The sequence below is a fragment of the Amblyomma mixtum genome, chromosome 5, assembly GCF_055824585.1.
Source record: "Amblyomma mixtum isolate Tamu chromosome 5, ASM5582458v1, whole genome shotgun sequence".
Taxonomy (NCBI): Eukaryota; Metazoa; Arthropoda; class Arachnida; order Ixodida; family Ixodidae; genus Amblyomma; species Amblyomma mixtum.
Window position 1 is genome coordinate 92,225,163 of NC_143016.1, and position 25,772 is coordinate 92,250,934.

The 25,772-nt window shown below is 46.1% G+C and overlaps 1 protein-coding gene across 1 annotated transcript; it reads right to left on the reverse strand.

The window, feature by feature from the left end:
* Positions 1–2,733: 2,733 nt before the first annotated feature.
* Positions 2,734–24,643, reverse strand: LOC149343039 (chitinase-3-like protein 1). Its single transcript, XM_089546880.1, has 8 exons — positions 24,454–24,643; positions 20,347–20,637; positions 19,049–19,302; positions 13,769–13,872; positions 12,657–12,774; positions 10,099–10,293; positions 8,632–8,754; positions 2,734–2,883 (listed from the first exon to the last, which is right to left on the reverse strand). Exons 1-8 carry the CDS (start codon positions 24,641–24,643, stop codon positions 2,734–2,736), a joined length of 1,425 nt encoding a protein of 474 aa, XP_089403006.1.
* Positions 24,644–25,772: the final 1,129 nt, after the last annotated feature.

Below are 25,772 nucleotides of genomic sequence, written 5' to 3' on the forward strand. Positions count from 1 at the left end.
CATCCCGCACCACGTCCGACAGTGCAGCGACGCTGGACTGTGGGGCTTCCAAGCGGAGTTTCGCTAGTTCTTCGCGAACAATGCTCCTGACGAGCTCTCGAAGATCCTCTGCGGGCAGCGTCGTAGGCGTGCAGATTTGAGCGGTTGCCATACTAGCCTGCCGGCCGCACTGCGCGCCGCGTTCCTGCAAGGAGCGCTCCATGCTCATTGCCTCCCTTGTGAAATCGGCCACTGTTCTTGGAGGGTCGCGGACAAGTCCAGCAAAGAGCTGTTCCTTGACACCCGGCATTAGGTGCCGCACTTTCTTGGCCTCGGCCATAGCAGGGTCGGCTCGATTCAACAGACGCATCATGTCCTCAACGAACATGGTGACGCTCTCATTTGGCTGCTGCGACCGGGAGTGCAGAGCGACTTCAGCCTTCTCTTTTCTTTCACTATTGCCGAATGTCGCTAGCAATTCACGCCGAAAAACCTCCCAGATGGCAAAAGAGGTCTCGTGGTTCTCGAACCAGATCTTTGCCGAGTCCTCTAGCGCGAACTAGACATTCCTCAACTTCCGCTCACCGTCCCACTGGTTGAAGGCTGCCACACGGTCGAAACTGGCCAACCAATCTTCAACGTCTTCAAACCTGTCTCCGTGGAACGTCGGCGGTGACCGGGGCGCGTGGAGCACGAACGGAGCGTCAGCTCCAAAACGTTGAGTGGTCTGGCTACCAGTGGTTGATGTCATCTTCCTTGGTTTTGACAGGCCGCTGAACTCTGGCTGTATGCCTAGCAGGCGGCGGCTCGCTTTGTGGACGGGGGTTGTGTCTACGCCCTGAGAACTGGCTTCAAAGGCGTCTTCGGAGTCAGTGTACATGGGACGTTACCCAGCACGGCTGCACCAAATATGTCACGGCTAGACAGTCGGGACGGCCAGGACACGCTTTACTGTGAAGCACCAGGCAGCAGCGGACTCCCGAGGGCACCACACAGAAGAGATGACGAAGAAGAAACACTGCCTGCCACCATGGCTAAGGCTAGCCAGAATAGCGGTCAAGTCAGTTCGGCCGGGAGACGGCGCCACGAGAGTGCTCAGGAATGTGGCAATATTTAGTCACAGTAATGAAGTTGATCTCAGGTACTAAGAGCTACAGCATGCGCTCTACGTAGTTACTACCCTCCTTCCGGCTAAGAGAATTCAACTTCGCCGAGGAGCTGTTGGCCACTAAGGGATCTGTGCATGTGTGCGGTGTCGTTAGGGTCATTCGTCCTAAGGTTTCTTTTTACAGCTTCCTGCCACTGCGGTCTCCCCGATATCCGCGGCGAGTGTCGGCGAAAGGCGCACAAAGTGAAGCATGCACGGCCTCGACCAGCCCAGACCAAGCCATAATGATAGAGGGGGCCGATTCACCCCAGCCTCCCGAAATCCCCTTTCAGCGGACGGTGCGACCGCGCCTAAAGGCGCCGGTCGCAGAGTCGTGCGCTTGCTTCACTTTCCGAACAGGTGCAATACGGAGCCGCGGCACCACAACAGTCCCCTCGTCTTAATGGAGACCAGATGTGGCGCAACCGTACAACGAACGCCTCGTTCGGGAGATCGGCATTATTCTTGAAGAGTAAACATTGCCGGACAAGACGGGTTCAGCCACTCATCTTGCCGGGGGCCACTAAATATGAAGGATCACTCACGGGCACCCCCATGGCTCAGTGTTTATGACACTCGGCTGCTGACCTCAAAGACGAGGGTTCGATTCCGGCGGCGGCGGTCGAATTTCGGTGGAGGCGAAATTCTAAAAACCTGTGCACTCTGCGATGTCAGTGCACGTTAAAGTATCGCAGATGGTCGAAATTTATGAAGCCCTTTTCTACGCCTTCCCTCATAGCTTGAGTCACTTTCGGATGTTAAACCTTCATAATCCATAAACCGCGCCAGTATCACTAAGGTCGTCCGCTGGAAGAATCGTCTTCAAATTCTGATAAAGCGTTTTCGTGGCGCTCCGCATTCATCTCAATTTAGTACCAATGATGCTCTCGTCTTGTCCTTGCACATGGTTCTCATCGTCGATACCGTTTTTGTCATATCTTTTATGGTGAATCAAAAGCAATTTTTAGGTTTTCGTTCTGCTTTTCTTGCCCATTTCACGCGTCGATTGGGTTTCAAAGGCCAGGTTATTTTTTACTTCCGTACAATGTTCCGCGCTGGTTCGGTCTTTATTCACGCCACCTCATTTACATCCACAACATGGGGCCAGAAATAGTGCCCACTGGCTACTTGTAAATGTATACTCGAGAATCACTGCACTCCTAATTATGAAGACACCAACAGTTCCTGGAACCAATGGAGGTGCTGAGAACAGCTACTGTTCTTCTCCTTTCACATTTTGTGCTTAGTAGATTGCCATAAAAGTTTCGGTAATGATTTTAATGCAAAAGAAACAGTGCAATCAACACTCCGTTGGTGGGACGGAACTAATTGCCTGCTGCAAACGTAAACCGATTTAAATGCGTTAAACAAGGTACTATTTTCATGATCTGAAGTTTTTCTATCAGGAGCTGTTCCCTCCTTTTTGTATCAGTTTGCGAGTTCTTCGTTCGCTTCATTCGATTTCAAGGCCTGAACGCACAGTGCCTTGGCGTTTCACCTACTAAGGATCATGAGAAACGTTTCAGAAATAATTCTGACTGTTAAGTTGTCACAAACACGTGGACCTTAAGTCCGAAGGAAAGCTCATAGAAGGGTTTATTTTCGAATTAGTTGAAGGGATGATAATGTGCCAACGCCTGTTGCGCTGCCTCGACCATCGGGTACCGAATGCTCTGCTCGCAGCTCCCGGAAAAGTCGTCCGCATCGAGCGACCACAAAAAGATGCCTCCGAACTTGTTCTGCTTCATCCACAGGACCTGCGTTTGAAAAGGAAGCGCGGAACTCAAAAACCCATAAGTGCTTGTTCGAGCTTTCAAGAGTCGAAAAGCAGCGGTTGAATGTCCGCGTCTGCAGGCCATCTCATCCGTAGTTTGTAGCAGTGTAGTACCTACGGCGATCTGAGCCAATCAGAAAGGCACGCGCGGCGTAATTGTGTTCCTCCGTTCCCCTCATCTCGTGGCTGCTGGCTCCATCACTGGGGAAGCGAGAGCACCAGTGTGCAGCTGCTACATGCAGGAAACTCAGCGGGTACTTTGTTTTCGAATTTGGGAGCACCACTTTGTAGCAGGCCTACGAAGTGCTGTTTTCATGCGGTCTTTCTTTCCTGGCTAATTTAAGCGCTAATTGAAACGCTGTCTGTGCTTTCCGAAAATAAGTCAGAACTACCTTTCTAATTACTGCAACAATTGTGTGTACAGTATTTGAACACCTTTCAAGAAATGGAGTGACTATTTGTTGTATTCCAGCAGCCATCATTGGACGATCGCGACATCTAGGTACCACACTGCTGCAAAGTACTTGTGAGATTAAGTATAGTTAAGGCTTTATGTAACAATACCACTGTGGTGATGGAGGGCCCAAAAAAAAAGGAGATTGAAGACCGCCTCCACCTTCATGCCAATTGGGTTTTAAGAAGCACAACGAAAACGTCATCGTCTTTATTTTTTGCAGCCGTTTGTCCGTCGAAGAAGGAGCGGGCGTATCTCCTTCAAAATCTTTGCTTACGTACCATAGTAAAAAAATAATTACTTATTTTCATCCATCGAAGCGCTGAAGAAAAGGACATAGTGAAAAATTGAAGTTATTGGAATGCGACAGAGAGAGCAGTCATTTAGTGAAAAAAAAAAGAAAATTTAGCCGGCGTCTAAAAGTCACAGGCATGCTGCTTTTTGTGGGAAGGAAAATTTGGGAAAAGGGGAAATAAAAAAGGGAAAAGATAAAATGCGTCAATTAACTGCGTACTACGATGCATCGGCGAGTAGTGATGACAGATATGAAATGATCAAGTGCATAGTCCGACATGTCAGCTAACAAAGTTCACTGCATGAAGTATTAAAGCTAGCATGCAGGGATATATTGTTACGAAGAAGAAGAGGGCAGTGGCGCGGGTCGGAGCGCTCGCGCTAGGCCCATGGCCATTAAAGCCATATTAACATCTGTCATCATGTCGTCCTTTCCAAGGCTTGCCACCTCGTAACATTTGGTGTGAGGTGCGGGTTCCTCCTCGTCATCCTGGTCCCTGGAGCATCGCCACCTTGTGCTCGCCTTCGTCGTTGGCCGAGGGGACCTGGACTCCGCCGCCCGCTCAACCCTAGCCCGACCTGACCAGGACCGACCAGCCGCTTTCCCCCGCCCCGTCCCCAGCCCCGACCACAAGACACGACGACCAGGACCAGACGCAGCATGACCCGATGACGACCCGAATCAAGACGGCACCCCCGCCCAAGCTGTCCGGCGAGTCCTTAATCCCTGACCTTCGGCTGTGGGCGACCGACCGCTGGACCTGAAGCTCCAAGGGCAACCGTTCATCGGATCATCTCGTTCATCTTGGTGGCAAGCCTTTCATCTTTTCTATCCTTTGTAATCATGGTCATCGCCACCTCATCATTGAGAATTTCAGCAATCGATCGGGACGATCGCTCGGAGGACCCGGGTCGTTTTACGAAGAAGAAGAGGGCAGTGGCGCGGGTCGGAGCGCTCGCGCTAGGCCCACGGCCATTAAAACCATATTATCGTCTGTCATCATGTCGTCCTTTCCTAGGCTTGCCACCTCGTAAAAATATATTAGCTTGTCAATATGTCTAATGTCATTTTAAATATGCAACTAAAAAGTTCATTGCATGTCTCTGTTGCCTAGAGCAGGCTAAGGGACCTAAAACACTGTCCATTGTCAGAGACACTGGAGACAGCTTCTCCATGCAATGTCCATAATACGCACGCTCGTAGTATGAGACAAACATAGCACGAAGAAGGCGAAGCGCACCTGGTTTAGTACTAAGTCGTTCATCCCAACCTCAGTGTATTCACCATTGCGCCTTCCAAGCAGCAAGATTTTTTCACCATGTACCAACGCGAGATAGGCTGAAATCTTGTAAGACGCCCGTGTCGCAGAAAATCCGGTGTCGTTGTCGGCGGCGTTGGCCGCGAGCGAAAAATCCCCTTTTCGCTGGGCGCGCACGTAGCGCCATCAGACAGCGCCCACTAAAACCTCCTCCTCGCAATGTACGCCACTGCCCCAACAGATAGCTTGCGACGGCAACACCTCCCACTCCTCTCGTTCGGGCACAATGGAGCCGCGCGGGGACACAGGAATCACGCGGTTAGCGGCGAACAACGCAGCGCACATCCAAGGTGAGTTCACCACGAAGCTTGCGGCTTCCTGCCCGTTCGTTCGGCGCGGAAGCTATGGTGGCGTTCGTGGCATCGGGTTTGTTCAGTGGTCTCCTAGAGACTCGGAGCGATTTGTCCAACGGTCTAGGCGTCGCGCCGAACGGAAAAAGGCGTTGCGCCGACTCTTGGCAGGCTGCGACACGCTATCGCGTTCCACTCTTAAAGGCGAACCTTAAGCACCTTCCAACGTTTTGCTCACGCCGTAAGAAAGTGTTCAAATGCAGGCAAGGCTGCGGCGCCGCCTGTCTTTCCGGAGGCGCAGCAGATGACGTGCTAAACATTTAGCGCGACTGCAGCGTCGTTGGTACCAGCGATGTTCACAGCAGCCCCGCCAGCTAGCGGGAAGGAATGGTAGAAGTCGAGAAACTGATTGGTCTAAGATCGTCACCGTGGAGGCTAAACGAGCGGCGTCGGCGCTCCTGTCCAGCTGTAACTAGAATAAGTCTACATGCTACCAAAAGTAGCGTAGGCAGCTTTTACACTAACTCTAGCTGTGGAGCTAGAGCTCTCGTTCCTCCCATTGGCGCAAATGGCGCTAGCGGCACCATTGCTGTGATAGCTCGTGGTTTTGGTTCATCGTCGCTGGTGACGACGAGGATGTAATGAATGATTCTGAGCAAATAGGTTAACACCCAGCGCAAACGTAGGAGAAGAAAAAACTGACCACAAAATGCAATCTTTTAGCTAAATTTGAGCATGAAAACGTCAGCGATTAAGCCGAGGGAATTTTTTTCTGTTCACTCGTAGCAACGCAATACTTAATACAGTTCTCTAACCGTGTGCTAGGAACTTTTAGGGGACTGGCCCCACGGAAGCGCACTTGTCGCCGGTTTTCTTAAGTCGCGGTAATGCAGCTTTTAGTATAAAAACATCCTCTCGTTTTCCAAGCATACCCACGGCTGACTGCAACCGCGTTGAAGTTCATAATGTCTTCGCATGTTCACTATGGCAGGGGCTGCGCCTAACAGTTAATTCCAAAATTAGGGGTCTAATATGCGAACTCAGTAATAAGCACCCACGCCAGCTGCTTGAGAACACTGTGCCTGGTGGACAGTTGTTGCTTGCAGCTGGTGATGTCATTCCAGTCCCGAGGCGCACCCTTTAAAGCAGAGACGGTGATAACGATAGTTTATTTTTCACGTATTTCCTAAATTAATAGGCGAGTGATGGACGGGTTGGTCAGGTGCCATGATCACTGACAAGGAACAAGGGTGAGTACATTGAAGTCCAAAGGATTTTTAATTATGCTGATATATGAGGTAGCGCATTCCAAATTAAACACAAAAGTGCTGGCTTCCTTCAATGAGGCATTTTAATGATAACAACTTAGGGACATCGTGTCATGTAATTGCATCCTGGGCGGCTTGCTCGAGTGCGTCTACGGCATATGGTTTGGCAATACGCTGCCCGAAGTTTTACTCAGCAGGATGGTAGAGCCGGATCTTACCTCGAGCCGCATGCATATGCACCACGTTAGTTGAAGACTGTACCACGCTACATTAAGTACTATCGTGAACAAAAGTAAGAGATCCAGCGCTTGGCGATACCATGCCGTATCTCATGCGGGCGCAACCTGCAAAGCTCACCGAGACATTCACCAAGTGCTCTTTGTCAGGAGGTGCCGGCATGCAGTACGGTATAGTCCGGCATGCACTGGCAACGATCTCTAACTTTTGCCCATAATAATACATCTGCCAATAATGAAAAGGACTATCACGACAGGTTATGTCTCACTTTACCACGTCGCAGAAGATACACTGACTGAAACAAGTACTCGTTATCTTCATTTACCGAGCACAATGAAGTTACAGATGATCTGTTCTTATACCGTTACTCGCAGTATCACAGGCCTCGGCTTTGTATTCTAGTTCATGTCGCAGCCGCTCACACGGGCTTGCAGTGCTATGTTGCAGTCATTGCATAGCACGTCCTCGGCGACCCATTTCATTTATTTTTTTTTGTGCACAAATAGGGCATTAAGCGCCGTCTCAAATCACTCACTCAGTTTTTATACCCGCCATTTTAACCCAAACGAGGTAATCTCGCTTTGTCACAGAGTAAATCATGGCCTTTTTTTTTCGAGCACGTCCAACGTTTTTCAACATTTCAGCTACCCAAGTTTTAATCAGCATATGCAGAGAGGTTGAAATACATACTTAGTATGGTGCTCACAGATAAACCACCAATATGTCAGGGAGTAGGGATAAGACTTCACGAGCACGTGTATACATTAAGACCGACATTCATATTAATGTGTGCCGTGGCACGACGTATGTAAACTTGATGGCATGGGAATATGTTAAGAGCTTGAGCTGGCTGCCTGCATATTGAGAGACCAAGACGGTTTTAGTGGCCATTCCCCGCATTTGGCCGTTGTTTTTGTCGGAAGCCTGCGTTTTGTCAGGCTGACCGCCGGCCCACCCGGTGGTGGGCAACCTGCCGAGGTGTATATATACATTTATATACACCTGGCAGGTTGTGACGACGTCACAAGGTCACGTGACCTATGTCGCAAGTGGAAAATAAACAGTTCAAAACAATGTCCAAACAGCGCTAACGCACCTAGTTAGGACTTGGCCTAACTGCGCAAATCGGCTGGAATTTTTTTTTACCTGTTGTCTTCGGCGAACCTAAGGAAAGAATCTTTCTTTGTTTACCCTGTGTGCACATACATTAAACAGTTCATCCCCACAAGACTTCTTTTAAAACCTAAAATTCTCCCATTGCTAGGCAATACAAACCATATCATTCAAACAATACATTTTCGTACTTGTATTGACTTCAAAAAGGCTCCAGTGCTTGTACTAAAGTCGAAAATGCGCGAATGATGCTCCTTTAGGGGTCATATTCGCGACAGAAATTACGGGTACATCAGACATAGAATGCAACAATTCTTCGAAAGCAGCTGCATCTTGACCTTCGATGCTCACTTTAATACTTTTACTCTTTTTCAATACTTTTAATCTAGACTGAGACTTCACACACGCGACAGAGTTTTTCTGGAGGGTGGCGGTGGACGGGTGGGAGATTCCTAGTTAGTGCAGTTGTGTTGGGAGTTGGTTGTTAGGTGGTGCTTCTGAAGGGTAGCTGGCTCCCTCAGTGCGTCTTAGAATTCGATTTCACCGTCGCTTTTTCCTTCCGCTGCTGCGTAGGCTTCTGTAGGTGGAAGTAGATCGGTTGGTTGTGGGTGGGTGAGGGGGAGGACGGTTGGGCCTTTGGACGGAGGGTGGCGATGACTGGGCGAGATTTTGGAAAGTTCTGCTCTCACTATGATTATACCGTCTCAGAATATTGACAAAGGAAATTTAGAACATCGCTTAGCCCACGAAACGTACCTTGGAGTAAGCGCTGTGCTTGTCTTCGTAACTGATCCATTGGTCCTGGTAGTGGATGTAAGGCATTTTCGCTGGGTCCACCCACACTCGGTTCCACTTGTAGTAATGGACGCGCCGACACGTCTGCGAACGCGAGTACAGGATATGTGCAATACCATCTTGGTAACCGCTCTGCTCGAAACTACAATAATGCAAGGCCATTAGAAATACGGATTGATGTAAGTGTTACAAAACTGCACGCGTGTCTCGCTTCTTAAATGCGCAGCTGGCGACCTGTGCTCAAAGATACCAAAGTGAGGGTGCAACCTTACTTAGCGTTGGTTCCTCACGAGATTGTGTTCGAGTTTTCGCCTCTTTCTAGTCAGGCTAAGGGCTTCACGAAGCAGATTTGTTCACTATAATCAGCGATCAGTATTTATTTTGTCTGCAGCCCAATTTTTGCAGGGGCATAGCCTTCTGTTAGATGACTAAATAGACCCTTGCAAGCACGCAGGCTTCTTTACGCAAAAGTTTAAGCGCACTAATGCGCCTTTGTCTATTTTTTTTTTAAATTAACGCTCGTTTAAAAAAAAAATTGGAGGCAACAGGATAACGAGATAGAAATGCTTACAGAAAAGAGAGCGACGCGCTAGCTCTATGAGTGTATACCAACAAATTTTGGCTGCATCGTGCCAAGATACATGCGTTTTCTAAAAGCATGCAGGCAAAGCAACCCTTCCAGCTCATGTAGCTATTCCAAAACCCCCAATTTGTGTCCAGTCACAGCGCCAAGGATAATCGCTTTTTCGAAATTCTGAAAACAGATATGGCTATCACTAACGACCGGCTATTCAAGTGTCAACAAACTGAAATCAGTATGTAATCTTCCATCCCTCATTTCACGCCGTCAAATTTCCAGACTGTCTCATAAATTTTATCATCCACCCCTAGGTGGACAGTACGGATTCCCACCAACTAGCCCGCCAGATTGTGTTACCCCTAGGAAGTGCAGTTTTCACACCAGCTCGTCGCCTTTCTGATCGCATTAGTCACCACCACCCGCACTTACTACTGCACATCTCAACGCTTTCTTTCCCCAGACAGCCAAAGACTGGAATCGTATTCTTGTCTGCGCATTTCACCACATTAATGCAGCTCGCTTCAAGGCGTTCATTAGAAAAGTCAAAGTCATCGACATGCTGTAACGACCCACCGCTCAGGTAATACCCCAAGAGGGACGTTTGAGGCATCAATAAATAAATAAATAAATAAATAAATAAATTGCAACCAGTTGCTTAGCTGTGATAGTCAAAAGGTTGATTACCAGAAATTAGTTAAATCGCTTACTACTTAAAACAAATCGCCGGTTTTCTGGTGTCTGCCAACTCTGGTGATACTGTACTGAAAAAGCCGCATTTTTACCTCAAAAAACCTATTTTTGAGAGTCTTCCCTGAAGCACCTGGCATTATGCCCATAGTTTGGCTCACCTCAAGGTAATTCATGTAGCCTGCCGTCTTGGTAAAGTTGGCGCCGTAGCCGAGTGGGTGGCTTTTCTTGAGCCTTGCGTCGATCCCGTTCTGATTCTGGTTCTCAAGAGTGTACGTGCGTCCGTGGGTGGCGATCCCCATTATGATCTGGTCTTTCGGCACTTTTGCACTGACCCATTGACTAAGGCAGCCATCCTGGGAACGAACGCAGAACGGTCAGTGTCATGGGCGGCCGGAGTTGTAGCTGTTCTTTTGTACAGGCTTCCATTAGGCCCCATAAGAAAACTGCTAGGTCAGGAAAGAGGAGAAAACTTTCTTCAGAGAAAAATGTAGGTTTAACTTCACATAGGTTTAACAAGCGGCATATCTTATTTTCATATTTTAGATGCGTTATGTATAACTTACACCCTTCAGAATTATATGGACGCTTTTCAAGTTCCGTAATTAGCCAGTAGAAAATACTAGGTGCTCAAATTTTCTAATTCTTGATTTATTTTTTAATTGAAGCCAACTCAAGCGCTTTTTTTCGTTCAGAATGTGGCCAGGAATTATAGCAACCTCTTTATCCCTTTCAGATAATCTAAGCGCGTTTTCAATCCCTGCGTTGTTGTTGTGCTTTAATTGTAACGAAACGCGATGTTTAGTTTTACGAAGGGTCTTTGGAAAGCAGAAGTGAATGAGTCCTACGAAATGACCCATTGAGCTACTCAGAGCAATGAGTAATGCCTACCTGTATTTGAGAATTGATCAAGCGTGTTTTATATTAGAAGTGTTCCGGGCTGTCTTGCTCATGGTTTTTCAAAGAAAAACTCTTAGTGCGATAGAAGTGTATGCCAACAGCCTGTTTCCTGTCATTCGGGAAACATCAGTCATCAAGACGACTTGGTATAGCTTGACTCCAACAATCGAGATCATTTCTTGGGGATTAGGCACGGCATGGCCCTTAATTCTTGGTCGTAAATCCATTGTAATTATAAGCCATATCACCTGGATATTAACAACCTTTATTAGCTCTTAACATGTGATTCAAGAAGTTTGGGAAGCTATGTCTTCAAGCGAAAAGTTCGAAGAACAATCGAAAATAGAGGAGGATTATTTTCGAGTCAACATTTTGCTGACACATGACGCGAAGGAAAGCATTGCAGCCCATTGGAACCAGGCTGCTGTATAATAGTAGCATAGTCGCTCACTTGCTTCCTCTTCCCTTTAAAACCTTCAGCCCTTCACTCTGAGAAACCTTCAGCCCTTCACTGTTTGGGAAGTAGCCGTCGGCTTTCAAGAACGACTGGACTGATTGAGCGACGTGGTTTACTTCTTTCGTTCATGGCAATGAATTAAATAAGTGTTTAATTTCCGGCACCGAATATTGCGGCCAATCTCTCCGAACTCATTATTTGCGCTTTTGTTTTTATAATTGCATTTTTATTAATGTTTCCCGAAATATATAGGGAGATTTTACAATAAATGGTCTCAGGTACTTACGTATCTGGTGTATATATATTTTTTTCTGTTTTGATTGTATCTGCATGTCTGTAAAAATCTGTTACATGTGTGGAAGACCAAGAAGTGCAGATCCTATAGGTTGTACAACATTATGAGCAACCGAAAAACATGCAAAAAAAGTACACACTGTTGGTCTTGAACTGCAATCATTTCGCGCCCATGTGATGCCAGGAATAAGAAGAAAAGTGGCTTCGCATTGAAAATTAGGGTGACTGCTGAGAAACTGGTCTTTGTTTTTTACCTACAAAGAATTCAACAGTCGTTTTGGACACACTGAAAAGGGACAAGGTTATACAAATCCTCCTTCCACAGGAGACGGCGCAGTCGCTCTTGCATCCCGTGGGAACATGTGGGCTCTAAGAAGAGTGGTGTAGAAGGCATAAATAGCCCATACAAGGAACGAGTAGCTTGCGTCTCGATGAATACAAACTTGTCCCCAGTCAAGCGTTGCATCGAAAGACAACTGAGCCCGAGGTTGAGCTAAAGGAGGCAAAAGTTTTTGTAGAGTACCTTGCATCAGTTCTGGAATACGAGACAAAAGCACTAATGGACAATTTCTGAAACTTTTCGAACAAAGTAGAAATGTGTACAGCGTCGAAGATTAGAATTGAAAGCAGTCGCTGTTTCTTGTAGTCGAAGGAGCAGCACAGATAGTCAGCCCAGTATTGGAAATGTATTGGTAAAGCTGGTCCTACAAACGACCAGGGTGACGGCAGCCCAAGCAGCACCGGTAAGTGCTGCTTGGGCTAGTTCGTCATTTCTTTCGTTTGTCCGTCAGATGCGGTAAACTGAAATTATTCTCTTTTTCCTTTCTTAAGAGCGAGCTTAAGCACCTTACGTTGAAAACTCGAGAACACGTATTAGGACATCACAAAAATTTTAACCTCTGTAACATGCTTTCAGCTAAACAATGAGCTGTTCTGGATGCGCATGCGGCGAGAACAGAGGTACGACTTTTGTGCGACGTATGTGCGTAAGATCAACGCGGCATTTCCACTCTCTGTCCGCAGAGAAAGAAAAATGGAAACAGCAGCATTGTTGGGCAGTTTTTTTACCGTGTCGACGTGGGTGCGTTTCCCGTTTTCGAACAACTGGATTCCACTGGTCAATCTCGTCTTGGACAGATCGTCCAGTCTGTAGTCGAACGCCATCAGGAAGTAGTAGTCCAGGTACCTGTGTTGAACAGTGAAATCAATGTGACAGTTGGCGGCCCAAAAAAATTCATCTCTTAACAAACTGAAACGTTTTCGTCATTTTTGTAACTTCTGTTGAGGTACAAGTATGTCCGCCAGTGCTTCTGTCCGAAAAAGAACAGAAAGCCCGAGTTTTACACTGACAGGTGCAGAAGAGTAGAACGACTGCTTATGGAATGCAATGTTTAACCGAAAACTTCCCATTTCCTTAAGGGTCAAAGCGAGTGCTATGCACAAAGCTTGAGCAATAAGGAATATCCGGCGTGGACTGAACAAGAAAAGGGGGGGGGGGGGGGGGGGGGGTAACACTCGCTGTACATTACTGATGGGAGAAGGAGGACATTTTCCGATCTCCGTTTCTTTTTCTATTTAACTTGCTTTCCTCCAAAAGCTCGAAGAGTCAATATTGAGGACGTCAATATGGAAGTCTGCAGTCATTCAAAAACACTTGACCTGTCTTAAAGACATGCTCAGCTTGGTATATTAGAGTAATGGGAATGTGAGTCTCGTGACTGAACACTACAACAAAGAACAGTTTTTTGTCTGAGATCGGGATTAGCGACCACGCATTCAAAGCTATGGAAATTAGCACAGCAACTCTGCAGTCGTCGACAAGACGACTAAAGTAGGGATGAGAATTAAGGGTGCTCGTTTGGTTACTGCACCTTTGTGTTTCATGTTAGATATGCCATCTTTGCCCATGACAACTATAACAAGGCTGTGTCATCGATCTCAAAAGCTAGGGGTTTTTTTTTTCAAGCAGTTGTAAGTAGGGAGTAGGTATTAGCAGCAGCAGAGCTGAATAATAACGAAACAATGTCAATAAATTTAAATCTTTTCCTAGTTGTTCTGTAAAGATGATGCCAGAGTACTGAAATGCTGAGATACGGCTGCGTAAAACGACGGATGTACAGACTGCGTACTTGCATTCTTAAGCGTGACAGTGTTAGTAACAATGCCATAAATCTAATTACTTGGCCAATTCACTCTTGGGCAGCTGGTCGCACTTTGAGTCGCGGCAAGCTGGAAGCTGGACCGTTATAAGAAAGTTGCTGTAGATTTCTCTCAGCCGAAGTTTCTGGAAAGAAAAACGCAAACGCAGAGTGGCACATAAAAAACGGAGCTTGCGAAGCGCCAATAAATTTTCGTTCTTATTATGCCCCTTTCCAAGCCTGAGCTGCTGTTCCAGTGCCTTTGACGTTCGCCCGTTCAATTCAATTCTTTTAGTTCGTTTTTTTTAAAAGGAGGAGACAGCAAAAAAAGCAGTGACAATGGCTTGACATCGGTGCTGCCCGCTTACAAATTGGCATTCATACAGACATAGCCATGCCCGAAGTGTTTCACGTGTAAAGAAAAAAAAAGAAACAAAGCATAATAATTAACACCATTTTAAGCTGTTATTGAGAACACAGCAAGTATCGAAAATGTCTGCGAGTCGACAAGTTAAACAGTTGTCATCGAAAACAAACTATGTGGGAACGTTAATCTCTGGATTGCGGGATCGAATCCAGGCCGCGGCGTCCTTACTACAATAGAGGCGAAATGTGTGCTCTGCGATTTTAGGGCAGAATTAAGAACACCGGCTGGTCAAAATTAATGCCCAGCCCTCCACCACGGCGTCCCTCCCTCAAACACAAAGTGCCGCTTCAGGACGTTAAACCCCATTCACTCTACCGTACCATATCTGATTCTAGCTTTATACGAGGAACGCTTCCTGAAAACAGGCGTTGAAAAAATTGAGGGGCGATCAATTGGACTGATGCCGATCAAATGCGATTGCATTCATCTCTCGTTCACCAATCTATTCCGGTTTTTATTTTATCTCAATTCCGACTGCGCAACTAAGCAATATGTGTCACGTTGATAGACAGCGGGCAGTCCTCGTACCACTCCAGGCGCAGTGGCGCAGAGGTTAAGCGATGCGCCACGGCCCCGCAGGTGGCTCTTTCAAACAGCCACCGATGGCGCTTGTGAGAACCGGGTTGCACTTTTCGAGCAATGCTAGGAGGGATAGTTCCCGCAAGCCCTCTTTTTGTGCAGGTAGTTCTTCGGGAGACTGTCTATTTTGCACATAGGCCTGCTGTTGTATGTCAGTTTCTTTTTAGTCTTTGTCATTTTTGTTCAGTGATTCTTAGTTCGACACCTCCCTCCTCTTCCCTGCAAGTGAGAGGAATAGGGGAGAAGGGGCGGTGTGCAGGTGGCAGGTGTAGAGATGGCACTGCCTGCCATCGTTGGCAGGTGCAGGCTTCACACAGACGCTGACGCCGCCGCCGGACAGTTTTTGTTTTTATGGCCCTCCTAAGGCAATGGCATTAAAACGGCGCTCAGAAAAGCAAGGTTTTGCGTACACCGCGTCACCAGCAGCACTAAATTGCAGCGCTGAATGACACAGGGGCAGGCATAATCACGAAAAGACATCTCCCCCCATCCCCTTTCCGAAAAAGCACTCATACTCTCAACAAGCGCTGACATCACTGTATCTTTGCACATCCGCCCATTTCACTTGTCGAGCCTGACCCACCACATGTGTGACCTGGGTCACTGTCCTTCGCTTCCGGCAAACGCCGAAACTACTATGCTCGAAACGCACTTTTCTATCCCGGTTCTCGGCAATCGTCAAGTCAAGAGCTGTGCTCTGCGTCGGGGATGATAAATACCTACTGAAATCCAGGGTTCGACGGAGACCCGTCTGGTCGGGAAAATTCATGGCGGGAGATAACAAGCGCCGACCAATCATTAGACACAAACAAAAACAAAAAGAGACGTTTCGGCTCCGCTACGGGAGCCTTGTTCACAATGAAAGGGAGTATGAAGTGAGGGTTCATTTTAAATGCTTCATGGTGTGACGTAAGCAGCGCGTGTAGATCGGGGGTAGATTTCCTTCGTTACGGTTTAGCGTCTGTGACGTGGTTTGGATGTGGATGGATTCCAGGGAAAGCCTTGTCGTCTTGTTCTTTTCTTTTCCAATTATCCTCGCGCTGTCCCAGTCGATGGCATTACCCGTGGAAACAGCATGTTCTGCTAGTGCGCTTTTCGCCCCGTGCCGCTTGTTGACATCATTGTTGTGCTGCTGCAACCGTTTGCGGAAGTCACCCGTTTCACCTATGTACGGTTAGTCACAGCCAGTCTCCGGAGACCGAGATAAAAGATAAGCTGGAAAAAGACAAGTTCCCTGGCGTTGTCTACAGGATCCCTTGCGCTGGCTGTGACCAACCGTACATAGGTGAAACGGGTGACTTCCGCAAACGATTGCAGCAGCACAACAATGATGTCAACAAGCGGCACGTGGCGAAAAGCGCACTAGCAGAACATGCTTTTTCCACGGGTCATGCCATCGACTGGGATAGCGCGAGGATAATTGGAAAAGAAAAGAACAAGACGACAAGGCTTCCCCTGGAATCCATCCATATCCAAACCACGTCACAGACGCTAAACCGTAACGAAGGAAATCTACCCTCGATCTACACGCTCTGCTTACGTCACACCATGAAGCATTTAAAATGAACCCTCACTTTATACTCCCTTTCATTGTGAACAAGGCTCCCGTAGCGGAGCCGAAACGTCACTTTTTGTTTTTGCTTGTGTTTAACGATTGGTCGACGCTTGTTATCTCCCGCCATAAATACATACTGTAATGTCTTGTTAATATGGGTGCTTTGCTTCCCGATCAAGACTGTCCTTAAAGCGAGTTATTCTAACAACTAATCATGACGAAAAGGAAAAAAGGTACTTAGGAAAAACCTCTTCGTAAAAATGTTCTGCTTATGGCAGGGCGCAGTGGTTTCTATAATGAAAAATGTTTTGTTCGCAGTTTCATATGCAATATTATGGTCGCCCTTGAAACCCTCGAGTGTACCTTAAAGCGCCTCGTGGGCATACCCAACCATTCTGAACAAAATCATTTTTGAAGAGGAAACTTTTATGAACGCAATTTTTTCATATATTGTCAGGTTTCACAGCAACCATCAATATCCGCAGATCATCCGACGACAGTCCTGCATTTTTTTTTCTATGAAGATTTTTACTATCGTCAAAAGCGTTAACCACTGCATTTCTATGGGAGTCTTAACTCTTCGATGGGATTGATGGAAACTCTTTAAAGGAAGATTTTGCTACATATCAGAAGAACGGACCATTAGCTTCAGCAAGAGTATCTTACAATTTCCCAATTTTCAAAATTGTTGTCCGACGAGAATGTTGGGCAAGACATGAACGGTGGTAGGTTTCGCGCTATCCTAACTTCTGGCTTCTTGGCCACGGAACTGTACAAGATGAATCGGTGTCATTTGGTATTTGCTTTTGCTTTCACAATAGTATAGTCGTTTGGCCGTTCTTTGAACAAGACCATTTTTCCAAAGCCGAGCAGTTCTTCAACAGTTGTTCTTACGCCGACTGCATCAGCTTGTTTGAGCCATTCTCGATTGCCTTTCACGAGAGACGTAATCGGTGCGCATGCGCGTGTTCCTCATCGGAGTTCACGTGCATGTGAGCGCCTGCGACGAACGTGTTTTCTTGCCTCCTGAGTGACATCCCTGGCGGGCCTATGCCCACCAACATTCTCTTTGTCGGCGATTTAGAATTCTTCTCAGATTCCCCTATAGTTCATACAAAGTATATGAACTATGAATATATGAATACGTATGAATATATAAACATTTCGCATAAGAAGTTAGGTTTCCTTGGGCGCACATTTCTTCGCAGTCGTTCTTATGCTCGCGAGAGTAACATTTCCGAGTACGTCCCGAACCTTGTTGTCAAGGCTGATTTATATTTTTGGAAATGTGGTGGGCCCCTCGCATGGTGGTTCTTTCAGCGATGCCAACAATGAGTCGTTACTAATCCTATTCTGTGTCGACGCAACATCGCGAGCTGAGACCAAGTTTAATTTACACTTTGCCTTACTACTTCGATTCACTCAAATGGTTATTGCCGCTTGTATTCACAATTTTCTCGCTATGGAGATTCAATGGGAAATTCTCACGACTTATAAAAGCCGCTTCAATTCATCCAATATAGCAGCATTGTAGAGGACTGCTTCTGGGTGAGCCTAGGTAGAATCGCACTTGTTTAAAAATTTTAAGGTAAAGTAACACTTATTCGTATATCGCGACCACTGTGTGCATGAGGCATTGTGAAGCAATGAATCTTTTGTTTCTGAAATCAGCGAGAGGTAAAGAAAGCGTTGCTGAAGGGGGGTGGGCTGAAAACATCCACCGTAAATGCAAAGCGGTAGTTGGTCGACGCACGATATGAAGATCATTTTAAATCGATGACATGGAGCATTAATGCTCACGTACAACGTGAATGACAATCCAGGAGCGCCATTCTTTTCATTCAGCACTGCATGTAATCAAGACCCAGCGACCGTCATTGTGAGTGCGCAGAAAAGAAGTGAGCCTGCTAGGCGCTGTAGCATAAATTTAACTCATAACGGTAGGCTTTTTTTTGTTTTCCGTCCTTATAAATTTTATTTATCACGTGACAATAAATTATGTTTATAGATTTCTACTCGTCTGTACAGGCGGAAAGGGAGAACAATCAGGTCCGCCCTTTTTTTGCGCACTGTGTTCTCAGAGCAATTCTGCGTTAGGAGTTTCTGCGTTAGGAGTGGATGGGAGCCATTTATGAATATAAGGACGCTATGATACAAGTCTTGTCCTCCTACTTATTGAACATTCACCATCCGCTCGTCCATCAGACTGATTCCAGTGACAGCGGAAACGCCGGGCAAAAGCGAATATCGAAATGCTAAAACAATCAAAGGTAAATAAAATTGGGATGAAATAGTTTCATTATACCCGCTCTCTTTGCGGATAACAAAGTAACGTATCACTACAGACACCTGCGGTAATAATGTCTGCCATTATAGAGGCAGTCAGCCCAAAACTGTTCGCTCTTGAAATATGCATATCAGTTAGGTGTTGTCAGCGATGTTTGTTAATTATCGGTACCTCTTGTTTACATACGTACTTCTTAATCAGGCCAATCATATTTTTGGAATTATATGCTGGCTGCTTGATGATAACTGCGCTATCAAGCGTTAGGCTACAACGTGGAAACTTTTCTTTCTATCCCTCTCTGCACTGCTATCAGAAGGGAACCTTCTAAATGACATTTAGGGGTTCTTTTATCTCTTTAGTCAATGTTAATGTCTTTCGTATATCTTCTGCACAAGAGGATGACACCACGCCAAGTGTTCTATCGACCCCAAGGTTCATTGCCGCTGCCATACAGACTTTTTGAGCAAGGATCACCTTGATGAACTCGAGGAATTTGTCGGCGTCGTCCCCTTTGCAAATAGAAGGGCCAGGTCCCTCTAGGTGAAAGTTGACACCGTCCAGGCCGTTCGACCGGATCAGCGAGTTCACGGCGTCTACCATCTTCTCCATGTCCTGCTTGGAGCGCAGCCGGTTCAGCAGGCTGTTCACGTGCGCCCCTCCGCCGTAGCTGAAGAGCACCTTCAGGTTCCGATTGCTTTCTTTTAGCGCCGCCAATTTCCGTATTACCTCTGCAAGCAAAATGAACCCATTACTTTGCAGGGTCGTTTTTCTCGTCATGAAGACATATGCCGTAAGGTTAATACTTTACAGCAGTAGTTGGCATTAGAAAGCCGGTGTCATAAAGTAGATATACCGAAAGGGAAGGCGGTGTGAGAAGGGCAGTAAATTAGAAGGCCAAAAAGGTAGACGAAAGGTGGAGGGGTGCAGCATAACCTTCCTGCTGTGCATCCCCCCCCCCCCCCCCTTCCCTCTTCAATTCGTCGCTCTCATTAAGGTAAGGGCTTAGCGGTGCCATTAAGGGAGAGGATGAAGGCAGAAGAGTACGAAGTACGGCTACGCATCAGAGGGTGTAGCGACGGTGCGCAGGCCAGTGAGAGCGAGTGGAAATTCGACATTTTAGAAGCGAAACTGGGAGGGTGGAGAGTCCCAGCTACAAGGCACCGCAGTTAAAGGGGTTGAAGCGCCGCGGCACGACCAAGGTTTAAGAACGTGAGCACGACGCAACAGGGCACAGCGTAACAGCTCTCGCTCCATTCTCCCAGTTGCGACATAGCGTAAAGGTTACCTTTATCAGTTTCTGGTTTGGAGCACAAAGTTTTCATCGGAGATTTTGGGCAAGTGCAAGAGTGCTTGAACATGAAAGTGTGCTCTATATGAGCTTGGAGAAAGCCATATAAATTTATCTGCATAAATAGAGCTAAAAAACGTCGAAGGCCGCCAACTGCGGTCTAAGAAAGTGCCTACAACGTAAATTCTCCTTCCGTTGCGAGCATTCCGCTGTAAAAAAAGCAGCTTATTCTCCCATCGCAATTTTTATTCATGTGACGTGAAAATTCCTGATTGATTGATTGATTGGTTGATTGATTGATTGATTGATTGATTGATTGATTGATTGATTGATTGATTGATTGATTGATTGATTGATTGATTGATTGATTGATTGATTGATTGATTGATTGATTGATTGATTGATTGAATCCGGAATCATAATGCCAAATACCCTGATCAGTCACTCCTAGCAGTAACAGTTTAGAGTTTGAACTATTTCGCACCTCTCTCATCCTGCGTGCCCCTCGGGCGGAAGATGAACTCTCCAGTCTTGTTATCAGTCTCCAGGTAGGAGTAGATGATGTGCGTGCACTTGTGGATCGGCACGGTGCGAATGCGGAAGCGCATCAAGCCCGGCACGACGAGGCCATCGCCGCGCACGAAGCATGCCAGAGGAGCCCGGTTTCTTTGGCGCCGACTGTCGTGCCGCTGCTTCGTGTCTCTTTCGAGCTCTTCCTGCTGCCTTTCTTCGTCGCCGTTATCACCCATGTGCACCGGCTCGCCAGCGCCTCCAACTGGAGGAGGCAGTAGAGAAGAGAAGGGGGAAAGCAGTTAAAAAACGAAGGAAGACTGGAACGAGAAAGTGTTTCGTAAAAATATATCAGTAGTATTCTATCATATGCAATGCTTTCTTTTATGTTTCATCCAATGGTGCTCGACAGCTGATCCGCAAGAGGAAGGCTCGATTCCGGCTCCGGTGGTCGCATTTCGATGAAGGCGAAATGGTAGACCTGTGCACTCTACGATACCCGGTGGCCCGATATTAGGTACTGTACGATATCGGGGAATCCCAGGTGGTAGAAATTTCCGGTGCCCTCCACAACGGCGTCCGTCATAGCCTGAGCCGCTTTGGGACGTTAAACTCCATTGAACTATATGAAGCCTTTATGCTCCTGTGTTTTCAAAGCAGCATTACATGTCAGACAGAAGAGAGACTAGGTAATGCTATCGCGCACACCTAACAAAGATGTTGCGTTAGCATTGCTTTGTAAGCTGTTAAGCGCTAAAAAAACTTCTCTCGGCTAAGATGAAGTCAATAAAACGGTACATTGTTGAGCTTCTCGCTATACCGTCGAGTGCCAACTGTGCAGCGAGACGGGACGAGAGCATGTAGGTAACAGGATTTAGAAAATTCCCCACTGAGCTTCTTTATTTCTCTCACGCCACAGAGGAAACTAAAGGGAAGAGCAAAAGACACCATGTGGGTAGGGTTTAAATGGAGGTACCGCAGCAGCCACCCAGGAAATGTGATTTTAATATTTGATCGCAATCATATGCAAGCCGGCTTCGAAGGTCACATACAGATATTGGTATAGGCTGGCTCTGGAACGCATGATGAGCAGTGAGGTAGAGCAAAAGATCAGTCTGTGTCACCTTCAAATAACCTGATCCCGTGCTTTATGATTAGCCGCGCAATCTCCTTCATTCCCCTATGCGCTCTAGCTGTCTCAGTGCTTCTAGAGAATGGAAGGAAATGTCGCTGTGTGGGTTATAGAACAGTAGCTCTACTCTATACGACACCCCCGCTCAGCAACATTTGACCTGTCCGTTACGAACGAAAGACCTTCATTCTAGGCGAGGCCAAAATGCTCCTAGCAACAGGCAAGACGTTGCCTAGCCAGTAGTCCTATGCTGGTCCAAGCTAAAAGAGAGCTTAACCAAATTCGAGGATGAGTAACTCGATACTGGTAACTAGAATTTGGCCGCGCCATTAAAAAATTTGGCAACCCCGTTGTAAAAGGAACCAAAAACGATGTCTAGTCGAATTCTAGCGTGGGCAACCTGATGGTGGCAACCAAAATTTAGCCAGGCCACCCCCAAATTTGGCCCACCCCTTGCCAAAATTTGAGCTTAGTATAACTGGAACAAAACTGATGTCTAGCCTAACCACAAGTCTGCCTCATGTCGAGTAAAACTTAGCAGTACCAATTGCGCGTTGTCATTAATTACAGTTAATTATTTAGTTGATCCTAAACACTAAACTTTATGCTACAATGTAGTCATATATCATTGGATAGTTTATATCGACTACAAATACATTGTACGAAGTACCCGTCTTAATTATTTATCGGTAATTAGTAATTGCTCCTAAACATTGTGCTTTAAGCTGCAATGTTGTCATATGTTTTTATAAGCTTATGTCGAATACGACTTCATTGTGCTACTGACACGTCCTAATAATTAACGATAATTAGTAACTGTGAATAAATATTGAAATTTAGGACAGAATATCGAGTCATATATTGTTATATTGCATTGTGCTACTTCTCGGCTACTGACCGAAAGACGGGGGTTCGATCTCGGGCGCGGCGGTTGTATTTCGATGCAGGCGAAATGTCATCTTCTGTGCGATGTCAGTGCGCGTTAAAGAGCCCCAAGCGGTATAAATTACCGGAACCCCCCTACAGCATCCCTCATAGCCTGCGTCGCTTTGGGACGTTAAATTTTATGAAACCAAAACCAAGCATTGCAGTATTTCACGTCTTGATAATTACCGGTAATCAGTAATTGTCACTAAATATTGAACCTTACGTTACAATTTCGAGACGTATATCATATATTATGTTATAATGCCGAGTCATATGTCGTTAGATAGCTTGTATTGAGCAAATTTACACTAGACTAATTACGTGTATTGACTGTGTACCTATAATTAGTGATTTATGACTACAAATTGAACTTTACGCTACAATGGCGAGTACAATCCGAGAATACATATTATCGTACAGCTATCGCTTCATCTTGGGCGTAACCAGAGTTAAACCCGTAAGTTGTTTCTTTTTTCGTTCCAAATCGGCAGCCGCGCCAGCAAAAGCATTCACCATGATGGAGCGAACCTAGCGCCAAGTGACAAGAACGCATGCAGCAGTTTATGTGCTGTGTCGTAGAAACGTAGTAAACTGGCTTCCGTTATCATAGGGGCAAATGTTTTGCAAGCCAAACAGGAACAAGTCTTGCGGCCATTTCAGAGAAGACGTGTAATCCCGTAAACCGCCGCTGCGAAACAATCTCAATCTGGTACGGTACGTTACGGTATGGTGCCGTGAGGTATGGTATGGTATTTATTTTTTTATTTTTTTATTTATTATCTATTTTACTATTGGTCCTAACTCGGACCCAGAAAGAACATGATTAGAGGAGGGCTCCGGATTAATTTCCCTCTTACATCATTCGATTGCCTCAAAGTTGCGGCAATCAATTTCGTTTCACTTTGGCTGGCTTTTATAACACCCTAAAGTTTTGTCTTACACTTGCTGCATTTATACTTCTCTTTGCTTGGGTTTACTTTATAGCTCTGTGTTTATTTTTTTATTACTTCACATTTGTTGAATTGTACACATTTAGCCTTAGTTGGCCCACAGCGTTGGATCAGCCGATGACGCGGGCTCGCTTTCGGCGCCGCTGTTCCTCTCTCCGCGCTTGCCGCTCCTCTGCCGCCATCGCTGCGCCCACCTCTTCTTCTCGCCTCCCGTAAGCGGGCGTCTCACGATTGGCTCGCTTCAGGCTCCGAAGGCTTCACTCTGCCGCCACGCAGACACACGCTGGCATTCATTCTCACACACTGGCACTCACACTGCCTACGCAGTAAAACTAAGTGCGATCCAGCCTCATTACTCTTGCCGTAGCAGCACTTGCCGCTCTATGCTTATCGTTATTCAGCTGGTCCTGGTATCTACACCCTGGCTGCTCTCAATCTGCGGGTTATTGCCTGTTGCTTATGTCTCTCTTTCTCCGCCTCGAGTTCCAGCTGTCTTGTTCCCTAAGTGGTCTAGATTAATCCGGAGTCCACCACTACAACACCTCTCATTCTATTCATTATTTCACTCCCTACTTTGTGCCTTCCATCACGGCGTGGCTCAGGTGTCCAGCAGATGCGAGACAGTTCCTGCGCTCTGTCCTTCCGTCGAAACCAATGTTTTCGACACAAGTGTCGGTCCTCTTCACTTCCCGTAAAATAAAAGTAAATAAATTGCCGTACTCTGCTGCCGATTTTTCAGATAATACTGCTCGTGCACGTTGCACGAGTGGAGCCCACTTTATGCAGCACCTTCGTAGAAGCTCTGCATCTGGAATCTGGCGCAAAATTCTAATCTTTTCTCCATTTCACGTAACACGCGCCATAAACATTTCATCGCCAAGTCACCTATGATAATATGGGTTGGTTTATTTCAAGGCTCTTCTGCCTTTCACTCTCTTTCTATATCTCTCTCTTTCTCAGTGTTTACCCTTTCACATCTTACCATGCCGTTTGGACGTATGCTGACTATTAAAAAAAAAAGATCCTTGCGTCAAATATATCTCACCGCCTCCTCCCGTATTCCCGACGTTACCGTCGTCATGGGGAGAATGGTGGTTTTGGTCATCGCGGTTTTCCTTGCAGCCACAACCACCATTTGGACGATGGTGCTTGGAGTGATGGTCCTTCCTGGACCCTTTACACTTGGCCTCTGCTAAGCCGGTGTAGAGCACGAAAACTACAGCTGCGAGGAGTGCCCAGCGAATCAGCGTCGGTGATCCCATGTCACTGCAGCGAAAATGTGTAGCACCATTATGATGCTCAAACAAAGCCGACATCAGCTGGCTCCAGTTGTTTGTCGGTAGATATTGAAAATGAAATTAACTCACACATATGCAATATACGGGGCGTCCCAGGTAAAAGTAGGCAAAGTTTTAGAGAAGGGGAACTGTCGTAGCCCCGTGAAGACATGTTAAAAGTCGCATGGCCAAGTGCCCAATGTTGTTTTCGTTGTCAAAAATTAATTCACTTCTGAAGACTAACATTGCCATCTGAAATAAGCTGTAAATTCGTAAGTTGTACATTCTTTTCAAAAAAGCCATCTGAAATGTTCAGGCCTTGCTATTACTTATGCCAGCTTATTCATTACCATTAAAAGAAATCCAATAACCAAAGCAACCATGTAACCGCTGCTGGCGCATATCTCTCGGCCATTGTACACGTAAAGCCTTGCTGAGGATAACGCTCTAGAGGCAAACAGATTTTGTCGTTCTAGATGCTTCATGGGACGCTCAAGAAGCACTGCCGTCTCGAGGTAGCTTTTGCATGTTGCGGTATTTCTTTTTAGTGCTGAAACGAGTTTACGTAATGGCTCCTCAGTGCAAACATTTCAGCTCGCTGTTTTCCTAGGTGGTCTGCAGCTTTCGCATCGACAGTTTTTTCTTGACAAGAATAAGTAAAAAGCTACCAATAAGCATTTAGTAATTATATAAGCTTCGTGAAAGAAAAAATAAAAACTCACAACTATCCTCAAATGGTTTCACTCACCTATGACACTCCGCCTTTTTTGAACCTCGCATGCTTTCCCCTGGGACATCTGTTATATCTAAAATATCTAATATAGATTATCTATATATATATATATATATATATATATATATATATATATATATATATATAATCTATATTATAATTAATCTATATTATATATATTAATCTATATATATATATATATATATATATATATAATATCTTACCTGGGCTTTCTTAGCATTAGTGATCGAGGCCAGCCGTTGGAAAAGAGCTATAGAGAGACATTTGACTACAATATCTGAACCGAGCAGAGGAATGCATGCCCAATCATTCCCGGAGCCCCTCAAAAGGTAATCTTTGTCTTTGTCAGTTACATACTAA